This window comes from Phoca vitulina, unplaced genomic scaffold (genome assembly GCF_004348235.1).
Source record: "Phoca vitulina isolate PV1807 unplaced genomic scaffold, GSC_HSeal_1.0 scaffold14, whole genome shotgun sequence".
Lineage (NCBI taxonomy): Eukaryota > Metazoa > Chordata > Mammalia > Carnivora > Phocidae > Phoca > Phoca vitulina.
The window spans coordinates 28,859,893-28,876,683 of record NW_022589717.1 but is presented as its reverse complement, the minus strand read 5'-3'; the positions used below and the strand labels follow the sequence as shown (position 1 = coordinate 28,876,683).

Below are 16,791 nucleotides of genomic sequence, written 5' to 3'. Positions count from 1 at the left end.
TGCTCAGTAAATGGTCGTTGTTATTACCATCGATATGCGCCATTGTCACAGCATTGCATCCACACAGGCTTGCTTGTTTGATTTCGTGGGCCCATGAGGACAGTCCTCGGTATTTAAAAGCTCTAGAATATTGTTATTGTAAATCTCTTAGGTGAGCATTAGCTTATGTAAATTCTGCCTCTGAAATTCCAGGAACCTGGCATGCCCACCATTCTGATAAAAGATCCTGGATAAGAGCTGTCTTTGTGCCTTGTGGGGTCTCCTGGAATTCACCCCATCTTCTCTCTCACCGGCCCTCCTCGTTCTGGCTGTCTTGCCATCTGGGGTGGAATGGAGAATGCACAGATCTGAAGGAGGCCAGCGTGTGTGAGGCCCGAGGCCGGAGGGGCAGGATGAGGCCGCCCTGTCCTTTTCCTGCTGAGCCTGCGCCCCACCTGCCTGTCCCTTTCCAAGACCACCCATGGGGCAACTCATCGCCCTCTCCTGGGCTCTCAGGCCACTGCAGGAGACCACGGCTTCACTCAGAGACCTCCTGGTGTTTTCATACACTGAGGTGAAACATTCAGATTGCTTTGGGTCAAATTCATTTAAAAACAAGCTCTGCATCTGACTTAATTCCTCCAGGAGCCCCCAGACATGTTGGCTTTAAAGATGGTCTATCCAGATAACAAATACAAACGCTGGGGCTTAGGAGAAGTGGGAAGGTTTATAAAGTGCCAGATGTGTTCAAGTCCCATGAGTCACCTTTAGTTTCTCTAAAAGTTAAACTCCACCTTTTCAGCTTTTCAAGCTCATGTCCGTATCAAACACTGACTGTGAGTTCACTCACTTCACACCGTGAGGCTCTTCAGAAAGGACAGAACAAAATTCTCTGATCAAAGCTGCCATAGGTGATTTTCTGTTTAGCAGGAGGCAGTTACTTCCAACACAATTCCCAGAGCTCTCGCCGTGCCATCCCCTCCCCCTTGTGGTCCCAGACACAGCACACCCCCCTCCCTTGCCTCTCGAGCCTCTCTGTGCCATGAAGGGCGTCTTAGCACCAAACGGAGCAGCCGGGACGATGACATCAGGCACCAAAGACAGGAGCCGGAGCAGTTTTCCACCCTCACTCATTTATTTACAAGCGCGAAACCAGAAAGAACCCCCAGGTGGGGTGGCTAAGCCCGTTTCAAGTTTCACTCCCTCTCCCATGGTGTCCTCTGGCCCCACCGACTTCTCTCTTGGGTAGTCAAGGGCAAATGCTCTAATCGCCTGGGGCTCTTCCTTCATTCCTGAGCCCCACTGCAGACGGCCATCGTACCCTTTGAGCACTTTTATGGGCAGTAAAACTTGACGGCCTGCAGCTCCAAACCGTTCCCACATCTCTGAATAGAACTATTTATGACATACAAGACTACTATGGTTTGCCCTTTGAAAATACCAGCAGATATTAGACCCCTTCAAACAGGGTCGGCTGAGTTCCATCGGCTAACAGCTGGCTTGCAGAAACCCCACCGTGGCAGAGCCCATCTCCTGACTGTGAACACTTACGTTAGGAAACAGAACAGCCTCTGAGCCTCACAGCATCACTGAGGTAACCCTGTGCTTTGCCTCTCCCATGTTGCTTTGGTGTCAAACCCACTTGCGTCTCTCCCCTCGTTTTTTTTTTTTGCTTCCCTGCGCGTTTCTTGCCTGGGTTGACCAGGATCATTATGAGCTTTGTCAGCAAATCCCAGAGAAATGATCTTCTCCCTCCGTGGTTAGCAGGCAACAAATGAAAACCAAGAAAAAGCTAGCAATTCAATCGCAACTTACTTCTCTTAAACAGTGCCCAGGAGTAACCGACTAGCCCGTAAAAAGCGTCATCACACACTCAGAATCGTCCTTACCCGTGTTCCATAACGGCCACTCTCGTGCATCAGAGACTGGCCCCAGCCTCCTCGGATGTGGGGACTCAGCTCTCTGCAGCCCACAGACAATTGGGCCCATTATAGTCATCAGGCTGCTGAGTTAAAGGGTGGCCCTTACAAAAATATAAACAGCTTGTCAGCACAAGCCAAAGGGGCGGGGCTGCAGTATCAGGGGACAATGGGAGCCAATGATCAGCCTCTTTGGGCTCTGTTAGCTTAAGATATTATGTTTCGTTCTGAAGTCAGGGAGACCGGAGAGCTGGAGAGAGAGCCGAAGAGGAAGGGCCAAGTCCTCATCTTTATAGCCCAGCAGCATGAAAGGAGTCCAAGCTGAAAAGTTTAATCACTGCCTGCAGACCAATTTCAAGGAAAAGCTCGTATGCTTCCCACATAATAATATATATTTTCAAAGTCACAAACATTGGCATTGCATTAGCCATCTTCATTCTTCTGGGGTCAATAAATAGACTATTTATTGAGGTGGATAAGAGTTTTTCAATCAAAGAACAAAATCCAAGGAAGATGCCTTTACGACATGCTTATTTTGTCATATAAAGTGTCTGATGGGGTGCCTGGGTGGCTCAGTTGGTTAAGTGACTGCCTTTGGCTCAGGTCATGATCCTGGAGTCCCAGGATCAAGTCCCACATCGGGCTCCCTGTTCAGCGGGGAGTCTGCTTCTCCCTCTGACCCTCCTCCCCTCGTGCTCTCTCTCTCATTCTCTCTCTCTCTCTCAAATAAATAAATAAAATCTTTAAAAAAAAAAAAAAAGTGTCTGATGAGAGGCACTCACTACCTCCACAGAGAAAAGGTTTGATTTGATTGGTATGTCTTCAGAACCCAGAGAAATAGGCTTATTTTTGTCCCCAAATATAAATGGTTCACATTCGTTTTTTATTTTATTTTATTTTTTCAAAGATTATTTATTTATTTGACAGAGAGAGACACAGCAAGAGAGGGAACACAAGCAGGGGGAGTGGGAGAGGGAGAAGCAGGCTTCCCGCGGAGCAGGGAGCCCCATGCGGGGCTCGATCCCAGGACCCTGGGACCATGACCCAAGCCGAAGGCAGATGCCTAACGACTGAGCCACCCAGGCGCCCCTCATTTTTAAATACTCACTTTATCCAATCATACATGTGCAAACAAAGCAGAAGTTAGTTCAGTATGTTTGGAAGAAGAAGACAGAATAGCCATGGCTTTCTTTTTTTCTCTTTTGATCTTAACTAAATTCTGCTTTTGAAGCAACTATGCCAGTGGAACCTTTCGATACCCTACGATAATGACCGAGAACAAGAAAATAAACTGTGGCTTTTTTCTGTATATGATTTCTAAAGAATACACTGAGGTAAAAATAAAGTTAAGAGCTCTTTGGTTGATTTGTGGTATTGCATAAATTACAGCCATGCAAACTTTCAGAAAAGGACAGTCATTACGATTTGGAACAGTCTCATTATTTACATAGGGAAGCATAGCAACTATCAAAATTAACTAGCAAAGAAACCGAAAAATGCTGAAATATATTCATTTTCCACAAATTCTGTATGAAGCCCTTTTATGAGCCCTTGGATCATAAAAATAATAATCAAAGGCACTGTCCTTTCTAATCTCTGTCAGTTTAAAAATATTTATGATTCTGCCACTGATACTTAATTCATATTAAAGTAAATTTCTCTGGTGGCCCTTCCAAATAGGGTATGAAGCTGCCTCTGATTCCTTTCTTCTCCTAATGATTCCAAAGGAGCTGTTGTATCTGGACTCTCATAGCTCTTGACGTTAAAGAACTGGTTACCTTCTGGAAAAGGTCTAGTTTTCTTCTAAAACATTATGATCTTGTCATTAAAAAAAAAAAAAAGAGCTACAGGACATCAAAGGCATGAACAACAAAAGGAAAACTAGATAAATTGGATTTCATCAAAATTAAGACCTTTTGTGCATCAAAGGAAATTATTAAGAAAGTGAAAAGGTAACCTACAGAGTAGGAGTAAATATTTGCAAATCATATATTCGATAGGGGTCTAATATCCAGAATATATAAAGAACTCTTATGACTCCACAACAAAAAGAGAAACAACCCAGTTTAAATACGGACAGAAGTCTTGAATAGACATTTCTCTAAAAATGATATACAAAAGGCCAATAGCCCATGAAAAGATAGATACTCAGTATCATTAGTCATTAGGGTAATGCAGATCAAAACACAATAAGGTACCACTTTACAACCACTAGGATAGCTATAAAAAAAAAAAAAAAGAAAAAGTGTTAAAAAGGATGAGGCAAAACTGCAACTCTCATACATTGCTAGTGTGGATGTGAAATGATGCAGCTGGTGTGGAAAACACCACAATTCTTCAAAAGGTCAAGCAGAGAATTACCATATGACCCAGCAAGTCCACTCCTCTGCAAATACCAAAAAGATTGAAAACAGGATTGGAAAAAGGACTGCACAGGATTGAAAATACTCAAACCATTACCTGTAGACTCACGTTTATAGCAGCACTATTCATGATAAAAAAAGGTGGAAACAACCTAAATGTTCATCCACAGATTAATGGATAAACCAATTGTGGTACATATGTGCAGTGGAATAGTACTCAGCCATAGAAAGGAACACACTGATTCATACTACAACGTAGATGAACCTCAAGAACTTGGTGCTAAGTGAAAAAAGCCAGACATAAAAGGTCACATAATATAGGATTCCATTTGTATGAAACATCCAGAATAGATAATCCATAGGGACAAAATACAGATTGGTGATTGCCAGGGACTGAGAGAGGGGGGAATAGGGAGAAACTGCTTAGTGGGTGCAGGCTTTATTTTGGAACTCAATAGAGGTAGTGTTTGTAGAACATTGTGAATATACTATATATGGCTGAATTGTTCACTTTAAAATGGTTAATTTTATGGGGTTTTTTTAAGCCTCAGTATCGTCTGGGTTCAACAGGCTCCTTGTTTGTAAGGGCATCCCACAAGTTTACTGAAGGTATTTTTTTAAAAGATTTATTCAATCCATTCATTCATTCATTTAATATTTATGCATTGTTCAGCATCTATTAAGCACCAGATACTGTGGGGCAGCTGGGTGCCAGGAGACCCCCTTGCACCCTCTCTACCAAAGCTGAGAAAGAGCAGGACCATCTGATGGGGAAGGAAGGTGGCAAGCAGGGTGAGCAAATTCATGTTTGGTAAACGGCTGCTGTATGCGGGCTCGTCTCATGCTTGATTCCATTGACTGGTCAAAACCACTTGGAGGAGTGGTGGTAGGAATTATTATTCCCATTTTATTGTTACAGAAACTGAGAATCAGCAAGTTTAATTAACTTCCCAAAGGCACCCAGCCTGTAGGCAATGAAGCCAAGTCCTTTCTCTTCCACCATGCTGCTCCCTGATCAGAGGTATGTGAGGAACTGAATCTGTGGGGGAAAAAGATGTTTCCCAATGTGAATGAATGAATGCATGAATGAATGAATAAAACTTACTAAGAAGCATTTTAGATGTCAAAAAGAGCAGTGCGACTCTCTTTCTAGTGGGATAAAGACACAAACAAACCAGGGGGAAAAAACCAAAACTAATTGTCAAAATTTTACTCAGAAAGTTTCATTTTCAGAAAACAACCATGGAACTTTAGGGATTTTCTAAGTAATCTGACCGGACGCCCTCATTTTTCAGATGGAAATCTGATGCCCTGCACAATTAAATGACATGCCCAGAGTTACATGGCAAGATAGTTGCAGAACCAGGGCCAGGATTCAGGTGTCTTAGCTCCTGGTCCAGGGTTCTTTCTACTATGCCATACACAAAAATTTAGAAACTGATCCCAGATTAATCTTCTACTGAGTAGATCTCAATTCTCTACCTCTCCATAGGATGAGTAGACAAAATTCCTATTCTCTATAAACTCTGAGTGTAATGACCTACAGAATATGTTTGACATTCTCAGTGAGTTTACAATTTCTTTCATCATATCTTTTGTTAAAAACCAATAAGGAAGAGAGAGATTCACAAGTTGTAACCTGGGCAGGACTATATTTATCAGTTCATTTAAACAGAGGTAAACCTTTTGGAAAGTTGGAATAGGAAATGAACTGAGAATAAGGAGGACAAGGAGGACTTGAAAACATAAAAGACTTGGCCAGGAATTTCATCAAGAAAATGCAACTACATAGGACTGAAACTCCGGCAAAGCTGTTCCACACATCCCTGACCATCATCTATCCCTTGGCATTGGTCTACTGCTGTTATTTAAAATAATAAACAAAATAATTACAGAGGGAGATGCATGTCCTCTTAAAAGTTGGGGAGATGACATCACTACTTTCTAAATTTCAAACTATAAGATTATGCAATTCAGAAAATTGCTATATGCCCTTTGAGAATGCCCATCATCCAATTAAAATGTTGCCCTTGATCTGCAACAGTCACCTCTTGGTCACCCACCTCTTGGCAACTTGAAGCTTCAATTACCCATAAGCAGATTTTTTTTTTAAAGATTTTTTTATTTATTTGACAGAGAGAGAGAGAGAGGTAACACAAGCAGGGGGAGTGGGAGAGGGAGAAGCGGGCTCCCCGCTGAGCAAGGAGCCCGATGCAGGGCTCAATCCCAGAACCCCGGGACCATGACCCAAGCCGAAGGCAGACGCTTAACGACTGAGCCACCCAGGCGCCCCCATAAGCAGATCTTCACCCAACCCTTTGAAAGAGCTGAAGCCCCAATGAACTGACTTAATTCAACATCCCACAGTGCACTCATTATCAAGCCCCTGATTTGCCAACATACAAAACACCGTACTGAAGGGAAAATATCTAATTGTCTGCTGATATTTTTTAAGAAGTGATACACACATAATACTAGATTCTCATCTTAAGAGATCATGTAATAATACGGTTTAAGAAACTGGGTGAAATCGCAACAGAAGCTGTTTGGATAATATATGGATAAATGGTCAGACCCCTTGAGGCTTCTCAGATGATTCTAGAAATTACTAACTTCAAGACCTAAATTATGTATTTTTTAAATCCTTTACTTTCTTTTTTAAGGAAATGAAAGGGATGCCTAGCAACATGGCTTAATAAAGAGGAGAAACTTAAGATTTAACCATCAATGACATTGAAGGACTTTGTAGGTAGAAGGAATGAAAGCTACAATCTTTCTTGACTTTGACAAGGTTTTTGATTTTGTTCTGCTTAGCTGTTCCTCAATGCATTGTAAATTATGGATAAAAATCACTTACTCTTAGGTCAACCCACAACCTGAAATGAAATGGAAAGTTCTAAACACATTCCATTAAACTTTCATTATCTTCAAATGCATTTATTCTTTGTAGATGAGGAAATTCATAACTAATTATGTGGATGTTCCATGTTTTTTATTCTATATGATTTCTTTGTACCTCTATGAGAAAGGTAAGGCTTAAAGTCAGATGTCATATGAATTTGAGCTATGAAGTGGACTCTGCTAACCACACACCAACGTAAACATACTTGTATTTTTCTGACCATGCCGATGAATTTTTACAAGCCTCTTATAGCCTTTCGCTCTGTCCCTATATGACCAATGGCCCACGTTTGCAAAATGATGCCTCAAGTCAGGCTGTAGCCATGGAAAAGAGCAATGAACTTACTTATATGGTGGACCAAACAATGGCCTTGGGCTCATTTGCTCATCACCCAGCCCATTGAGCTAAACCATGACAGGCTCCAACACCACAAAAGTTTTCAATTAGTTGGTGAAGACCATGAAGGGATTTGCTGAAAACCTAGTTCAGAATTGATCCCAGGAACCCATAAAAGGGTCCTTCTAGATCCAAGAGTAATACAATAATTTCAATAACCTAAATGATAGAAGAAAATGTACTATTAATTTTGAAGAAGCTACAAGCTGAGTCACCCCGTCAGAACTGGGGGTAATAATATATATACATATAATAATAATATATATAATATATTATGGTAATAATATAATGGTAATAATATATATACAGCATCTACTATATGCCAGGCACTGCTCTAAGAGTGTGTACACATATTAGCCCATTTAATCCTCCCAACCAGCCCTAGGTGTTAGTAGGCATATCCACCTTACAAATGACAAAAGTGAAGTTTAGAGCAGTTAGTGAACATCCATCGAGGCAGAAATGGCCAAATACCAAAAGGGGAAAATTCTAACAGGATTAGTTTGGAGAAGGAAGAACAAACAGCAAAAATAAGATATGGGGGTAGAATTAATTAAGGATAGTAAGGAGTAAAAATACCTAGGGCTGCTGCATTCGTTTGCTAGGGCTACCATAACATATTACTACAAGCAGAAAACAGAAATTTTTCTCACAGTTCTGGAGGCCAGAAGTCCAAAGTCAAGGTGTTGGTAGGGATGGTCCCTTCTGGAGGTTTTGTGAGAGAATCTGTTCCATGCCCCTCCTACCTTCTGGTGGCTGCTAATAATTTTTGGCATTCGTTGGCCTACAGCATCATCCCATTCTCTGTCTTTGTCTTCACGTGGTGTTCCTATGTCTCTGTGTTTTCTCCTTTTATGTGTCTTATAAGGACACTCATCATTGGATTTAGGGTGGATCCTAATCTAGGATGATCTCATTTTAAGATTCTTACCTCAACTACATCTACAAAGACCCTTATTCCAAATAAGGTCATATTTTCAGGTTCTAGGTGGTCATATCTTTTGGGGGCTGCAATTCAATCTACTGTAAGCCCCAAGAAACCTCTGGGGCCAGGGAAGTTTCCTCATGCAGGAAAGGGAGACAGGAGCAAGTGTAGCCAACCCTGTACAGGGAAGATATGTTGAGTAAAGAAAGGTGTTTTTAACTACTACTCTTCATCCCCAACTTACAAAAAAAAAAAAAAATTATTTATCAATCTTAGGAAAAGATGAGAGTTCTCAACTTAAAAGCCTTGGGAGAACCTCTCCAAAGATTTATAGATTTATAGATTTAATCACTCACGTTTTTTTGTGTACATTTTGATGAGTTTTGACATAAGTATACTCCTATGAAACCATTACCACAATCAAGACAGGAATATACCCATCACCTCCAAAAGCTTCCTTGCCTCCCTTAAGAATCCCTCTCTCCTGCCCCTTCCCGCATCCATAGTCCTAGCCCCAAGCAACCATGGATCTGCTTTCTGTTATATGGATTAATTTGCTTGTCTAGAATTTTATGTAAGTGGAATCATTCAGAATATATTTTTTGTTTGGCTTCTGTCTTAGTCAGTTCATGATGTTATAATAAAATACTAATAGACTGAGTAGCTTATAAACAACAGAAATTTATTTCCTACAATTCTGGAGGCTGGAAGTCCAAGATCAATGCACCAGCATGGGTGAGGGCCCTCTTCCAGGTTGTAGACTTCTCCCTGCGTCCTCACATGGAAGGGGCAAGGAAGCTCTCTTGGGCCTCTTTTATAAGGGCATTAATCTCATTCATGAGGGTGCCACCCTCATAATCTAATCTCCTCCCAAAGGCCCCACCTCCTAATACCATCACTTTGGGCATTAGGATTTGCACATATGTATTTGGGGGGGTGGTACACAAACATTCAGGCCACTGCAGCTTCTTTCATTCCACATTTTTTTTGACATTCATCCAATGTTTGGGGGTATATCACTAGTTCATTCTTTTTTATTGCTGAGCAGTGTTCCATTACAGGAACATACCACAATTTGTTCATCTACTAACTTTTTAAAAAAAGATTTATTTATTCATTCTAGAGAGAAGTTGTACGCAAGCAAGCAGAGGGAGGGGCAGAGGGAGAGCGAGAATCCGAAGCAGAACCCTGCACAGTGCGAGGAGCCCGATGTAGGGCTCGATCCCAGGACCCCAAGATCATGACCAGAGCAGAAAGCAAGAGTCGGACGTTCAACCGACTGCGCCACCCAGATGCCGCTATCCACTCATTTCTTAAAGGAGTTTCAATCAATAAATTGATTTGATATTCCAAGATGAGGGGAGAGAGCATGAATGATAATTTCTCAGAATTGAGGTTTTCTTCTTTTTCTTTTCCTTTACGGTCTCCCCACCTCACCTCCGAAGCCCTCTCATATGCTTAGCCCCATACCCATACTTCTTTTTTTTTTTTTTTTAAAGATCTTATTTATTTATTTGACAGAGAGAGAGAGAGAGAGACAGAGCACAAGCAGAGGGAGTCGCGGGCAGAAGGAGAGGGAGAAGCAGGCTCCCCGCCGAGCAGGGAGCCCGATGTGGGGCTCGATCACAGGACCCTGGGGTCATGATCTGAGTCAAAGGCAGATGTTTAACTGACTGAGCCACCCAGGCACCCCCATACCCATATTTCTTTCTCCAGCCCTCAGTTGCTGAAACCGAAGAATCCCTGTGGGACACCAGTTGAAGTCTCAGTTAGCTCCTTCAGGCGTCTTGTCAGCCTCTCCCAGTGCCTGCCCTTCTCTCCTGGGATACCGCCCCCCCATCTCTGATCTCCCTCTTATTCTTTTGCCTCCATCCTGGGTCTACCTTCTATTCTCCCACTGCCTGTGCTCTATTCACCTTGTCCAGAAAGAACTATAGGTTGGCCCCAGCCCAAATCTGTTCAATTCCTGGGTTTCTGCCAAATACATTCCAGTTATTTAATTCAGGGAGGCAGCAGGGTAGAGTCTGAGAGCACAGACTCTGGATCAGGCTGCCACACACCAGCTGTGACTTGGCCCCCTGCCTCTGTTTCCTCATCCACCATTGAGGACAATAGTCCTCCCTCCTACGACTGTCATGAGGATTAAATGAGATATAGTTAGCATTATATACGCACTCCAAAAAATAGATACAAATCAACGTTCAAGAACTCTTCCTAGCCACAAAAAAATTCTACTTGCATTCATAGATTTATTTAGTCATAGATGATTTGTCAAGGAACTCTCTGTGCCAGGAACTCTTCTCAAAATGGAGGAATAAAGCAGTGAACATAGCATACACAAACTACATTCTCCTAGGGCAGACAGATAGTATAGAAACTGGCAACTAAAACTATAAACCATGTCCGTTAAGTGCCATGGGGACATACAAAGTAGCCTAAAAGCAGGATTGGGAATTTCCAGGAGGGGGTCCGAGTGCTCTGAGCCGAGTTAGAGAGTTACAGTCAGGGCGATCAGGAAAGCTCTCGCCGACAAGGCACCCTCTGAGAGCAGACCTGAATGGTCTCAGGAAATGTGCCATAGGCCCATCTGGGGAAAGAACATCCTTGGTGGTAGAAACAAGTTCAAAGGCCCAGGGGTCCTTGTTGCCTGGCTGTCCAGCAGCTGTTGTAGATTGGCTGACTGTAGATGCACATACCGTGTTGAATTTTCATTAATTTCACTCATTCTACTGTCAGAATCTCTCAACCTCGATGTATGTTTTGTTTTCCCCCAATGTTCAGAGATGGATACTTTGGCTGTGAATTTAGAGCCTCAAAGCTTTTTAGCATACAGATACAATGCTGGTTAGGGTGGAATCCAAAGGAAATGCGTTGCCCTCATCATGCTGTGTTTGGACAGTCACTATGATGCTGGGATGCTTGGGGAGGAGTGGGCACTAGGGATCACTCTCGATGCCCTCAGGACTTCGCTAGGAGACTGGCCACTTAGATCTGGGCTTAGCATCTGAAAGGGGATTGGGAGAATGCTGAGAGGCTTTGCAGAGAGCAACCAAGATAATAAAAGAATCGGAAAATAAATCCAGAAGAGACATTTTAGGAACTGAGCATGCAATTATTTAGTTTGAAGAAGAGATGCTTATATGTTCCTTTCCTAAGCCTATTTCCTGGAATATAACAGGCTCAACTTGCAGCATGATGATTTTACAGATGTTTGTGAAAAACAAACCAAAAACAAAACCCAGAGCTTCCTTATAGGAAGGCTTGTTAAACAGTGCAGATTGTTTGAATCCCACACTCTGAAATTATTGAAAGGAAGAGGAATATGAAAGAAAAATCCCCCACCTGTAATTTTTAACCTTGTTGTGTTTGACTTGTTCCTAAAACTGTATCATCATGAAGCAAATCAGTTGTTAAAAAAAAAAAACTACAAAAAATAAGAAGCTGAGCTAACATCTTCCTAGAATTTCTGCCTAACGGCTGTCCAATCCTTTCCTGAAATGGCCCCCGGGGGGGGGGGGGGCTGGTCCTTCTCTGACTTTGGATGGAATCTCAGGCAGGTCCCCAGGAACTTTTCCAGTTACTCTTAGGTAATCAAAAGTCTTCTGAGCACTTTCAATTGCAGAAAAAATCTCGTTTCAGTAATTTGAATGTCTCATAAAAAAAGCATAAACAATAAAAGGGAAAAATCGATAGAGCTTTCTCAAATTTGAAAAATCTGTCTTCAAAAGGCTACACTAAGAACATGAAAGAGCAAGTCACAGACTGGAAGAAGATATTAGCAATATGTACCTGACAAAGAACTTGTGTCTAGACTATAGGAAGACTCTAATTACTGAGCTACAGCTCAGTAGAAAATAGAAAACTAGTAAATCAATTTTTAAAAATGGGATAAAATGTTGAAGAGACATCGACAAAAGAAAATATACAAATGACCAATAAGCACCTAATAAGATGCTCAACATCATTAGTCATCTGGAAAATGAAAATTAAAACTGCAATGAGATACCACCACACAACCACTAAAATAGCTAAAATTTAAAAGTCTGACATGACCAAAAGTTGTGAAAGGTGTGGAGCAACTGGGATTCCCATACATTGTTTCTGGCAGTCCTATAATATGGAAGAACCTTTAAGGATGAACACTGGGCGATGTGTTATAAAAGTAAACACCCATGTACCATACAGCCCCACAATTTCCACTCGTAGGTAATTACCCAGAAGAAATGAAACCATGTCTGTGTGGAGACTTGTAAAAGAATATTCATAGGTTATTAATAATAGCTCAAATCCAGAAAAAAAAAAACAAATGTCCATCAATAGGTGAATGAAAAGTAAACTATAATATACCCATTCAATAGAGCACTATTCAGGAATAAAAAGGAACACAGTGCTGATACACACAACATGGATAGATCTCAGAAATTTTATACTGAGTGAAAGAAGCCAGATACCAGAGTGCATACCGTATGATTCCATTCATATGAAATTCTGTAATTTTCATTTTTCTATAAAATTAAAATTAATCTACAGAGGCAGAAGGTACATCAGTGGTCACCTGGGCTGGAGGAGGATGAAGAATGGATAGTAAGAGGCACAGGGACTTTTGAAGATGATGGAAATATTGTATGGTAGTTATGCACGTATACACATGTGTCCAAACTCATTGAACTGTCCACAGAATGGGTGGTCTATTGTATGTAAGTTAGACCTCTTAATAAAGGTAGTTTTAAAAATACCCCTTCTGGTATAATAACAACTCCAACCTCTTATTTTATTTAGAGCTTCTCCTTCTGCAAGTTCGTCTATGCTTTCACCCTGGAAACCTGAAGTGGAGCTGTGAAGGAAGGTCGGATTTTATTCTTTCTTCCAGACTCTACTTCTTCCTCCCATAGCTTCTGTTTCTGACCTTCCAGATTTGGGCTAAGGAGGGAGAATTTTAGGGAAAGATGGCCACAGTCTTTGAATACAGACATAATAGGACATTTGTACACTTGGAACTTGGCAGATGTCTGAGGCTGGCACTTAGTCTCCTGGAAAGCTTTTATGGTCTGGGAGATTGCTCTGTTGTGCACCCCTGCTGAAACTCCCAAGACATGGCTGACATTTCTCCACTGACATTGAGCCTCAGTGCCTTATCATCAGGCATGTACCTCACACAGACTCACCCTTTGTCGAGGCCCACTCACTCCTCCGCACAGCCCTCCTGAGCAAGGCTCTCTTGAAACGACTCCTCAGTGGACCCTTGGAGAGGTGTGCTTGGGGCACTGGAAAATTCTGCATTCTTGCCCCCGCCACTAGGGGGAGCAATGACGGCAATGTGACCTTACTCTGTTCTCATACTAGGCCTCATGCTCTCACAAACTTGGACAGAGTGTCAAGCCCCCTGGTTTTCTTGAATTCCCCTTTGTCACTTGGTTTCAGGTGGGGAGGAAGCACCCCCCACTCCTCCATGGGGTGGGGTGGAACAGGAAGCTCACACAATGACAACCTCTCCAAAGATCCAGAGAAAGCCTCGTCACAAAACAGTTACTGGCTGCGCCCTTAGTAAGTCCTTCACAGTGGACTTACCTTGCGTTGGCTCCTGAGTGTAGACAGCATCTACTCACTTCTTCTTGACCTTTGGGGCCTCTGTTTACATTGGTACAGAAAGCATTCTGTTTTAGAATTCTAATTACATATAGATGACTTGTGATGGTAAATACCTACGAATAAATTCTGATACTTTCATGAAAATGCTGCTCAAACATTCTGAAATTCAAATTTATCATATTATGACATGGTAATAGATCCTTTTTTAAATTTAAATTCAACTTAGTTAACATATAGTATATTATTAGTTTCACGGTAGAGTTTAGTGATTCATCAGTTGCATATAACATCCAGGGCTCATTACATCACGCGCCCTCCTTAATGTCTATCACCCAGTTACTCTATCCCCCCACCCTCCCCTCCAGCAACCCTCAGTCTGTTTTCTAGAGCTAAGAGTCTTCTGGTTTGCCTCCCTCTCTGTTTTTGTCTTATTTTCTTTTTCCATCCCTACCCCTATGGTACTCTGTTTTGAGTGAAATCATATGATATTTGTCTTTCTCTGACTGAATTATATCACTTAGGATAATACCACATCATTGCAAATGGCAAGATTTCATTTTTTTTTTTTTTTGATAGCTAAGCAATATTCCATTGTATCTATGTACCACATCTTCTTTTTCCATTCATCCATTGATGGACATCTGGGCTCTTTCCATAGTTTGGCTAATGTGGATATTGCTGCTATAAACATTGGGGTGCATGTGCCCCTTCGAGTCACTATTTTTGTGTCCTTTGGATAAATACCTAGTAGTGCAATTGCTGGATCATAGGGTAGTTCTACTTTTAACTTTCTGAGGAACCTCCATACTGTTTTCCAGAGTAGCTGCACCAGTTTGTACTCCCACCAACAGTGTAAGAGGTTTCCCCTTTCTCCACATCCTCTCCAACATCTGTTGTTTCCTGAGTTGTTAATTTTAGCCATTCTGACTGGTGTGAGGTGGTATCTCCTTGTGGTTTTGATTTGTATTTCTGGTAATAGATCCTTAATTAGAGTTATCTTCATATAGAATTTTTTCTTTATAAATAGAATGTTTTACAAGCATGATTTGAATTTTTAATATTGGGAAAAAGTTTTAACAATACCAAAAAAAAGCCTTTACTATTTTGTGGCAAGGGGATTTTAGTAGAATCTACTGCTTTTTCTGGAAAGTACTGATAAATGTAATATGACCAATCTATGGGCAACTCTAACAATTTGTGCTGTCTTTAGGCCAGCTTCCCTGAGTAGGCAAAGGTTGTTTTCTCAGTCTTTCTATTCTGATTAATTCTTAAGGTCTAGAAGAACAGGCGTCTTTTGATATGAAGAAGATCTGTGGCAGACAGGGTGTGGCTCTAATTCAGTCGGAGGACATGAAGAATGGCCCAGGCTAGGGAAAGCTGTGCTTCCCCTTTCAGGAACTTGGCAGCTGAGACAATACTTGAAAAGCGGCCCTCAGGTGTGGCTGGCTGGCATCTTAGTGTCTGTGTAATTCTAGAAGATTCTGCTCTGGGCAGTCCCTTGAGCCCCAGCAAGAATTCCTTCCATAGTGACAAAGCATGAGAACAAGGCTCTTGCAATTTCTTTTACAAGTTTTAGAAGGATAAAATGGTTCTAATTTTTAAAGATTCATCTGAGGTTTAAGCACTATTTCCTAGAAAGTCTTTTAAAACTCCCCATATTTCTTCTGCTTTTTAAAAAAGCACAAAATTCTGAAGATATTCACATCTCATCTTTAATCTCCAGCTTGTTAGCTTCACTGAATCACAGAATTGTTAGAGCCACATGTAACCTAAGAGCTTGTTACATCATAGATAAGTAAACGATGACCCAAGGAAGTGAAGTGACCCAGTTCCCACCACTCAGACCAGACTCCAGACTCTCCCTCAGGCTCTCACTGGGTTTCTCAAGCTCAGTACCATTAACATTTTGGGCTGGATAATTCTTTGTTGTGAGGGGTCATCCTATACAGTGTGGGATGTTTATCAGCATCCCTGGCCTCTACCCACTGGATGCCGGAAGGACCTTTTTGCCCTCCTTCATTGTGACAGCCAAAAATGTCTCCAGACATTGCCCAAGTGTCCCATGGGGACAAAGTCTCCTGCTTGAGAACCACTTGTCTACCAATTTCCTCAGCCCCCTACCATAGTGAGCTAGGGGATGGTCAATGTTAATAACAACAGCTCTGTAGAGGTGCACCTTGCTTGCTTCGCTTCTCCCACTCAGCTGCTAACTGAATCCAAGCTTTCCTATCAAACGCCTCCTCAATGAGAGATAAGCCCTGCTCATGGTTAACAGGCCCACAGGAATCATGAAATCCTTTTCTGCTTCTACAGTTCCCCTTAGGTAATTTCCTGTGTCTGTGTCCCGTCTCCTAACCCCTTTCTGAGCTCCCTGACAGTGGAGGCGTGTCCTCCCTGATTGGCATAATTCATTATTGGCATAATTCATCCCAGATCCACCTACTACCTAGGGTGCCAGGGACAAAGCAGAAGCACAGTAAGTGCGATTGGCTAAACAACTCTTCAGTGAGGCTAGATCTTGGCAAACACAAAGACACAGCTGCTCCGATGTTTCCATGTGTAAACAGAGTGAACGTGAAGGGAACATACCCCGGAAAATGACTGAGCGGCAGCTCCCTCCATGGCTCAAGATCTACATATGGAGTCACCTTGAGAAGGCCGAGTACTATGGAGCCGGGAAGGTTAAATCCTCTAGGACTGATGTTCTTTTTTGCTTTA

The 16,791-nt window shown here is 41.9% G+C and overlaps 1 protein-coding gene across 4 annotated transcripts in view; it reads right to left on the bottom strand.

The window, feature by feature from the left end:
- The window catches only part of TRIM2 (tripartite motif containing 2), a 172,896-nt gene that overhangs the window by 123,654 nt on the left and 32,451 nt on the right, over window positions 1–16,791 (bottom strand). For 2 of the 4 annotated variants that reach the window (XM_032413024.1, XM_032413025.1), the window contains exon 1: window positions 1,869–1,990. The exons of 1 other annotated variant lie outside the window; for it this stretch is intronic. In XM_032413024.1, the coding sequence (XP_032268915.1) occupies window positions 1,869–1,898 (30 nt within the window). In that variant the 5' untranslated portion in view covers window positions 1,899–1,990. Of the gene's footprint in view, window positions 1–1,868; window positions 1,991–16,791 lie in introns of those variants that run through there. One more of the 4 variants, XM_032413021.1, reaches the window with a different exon arrangement.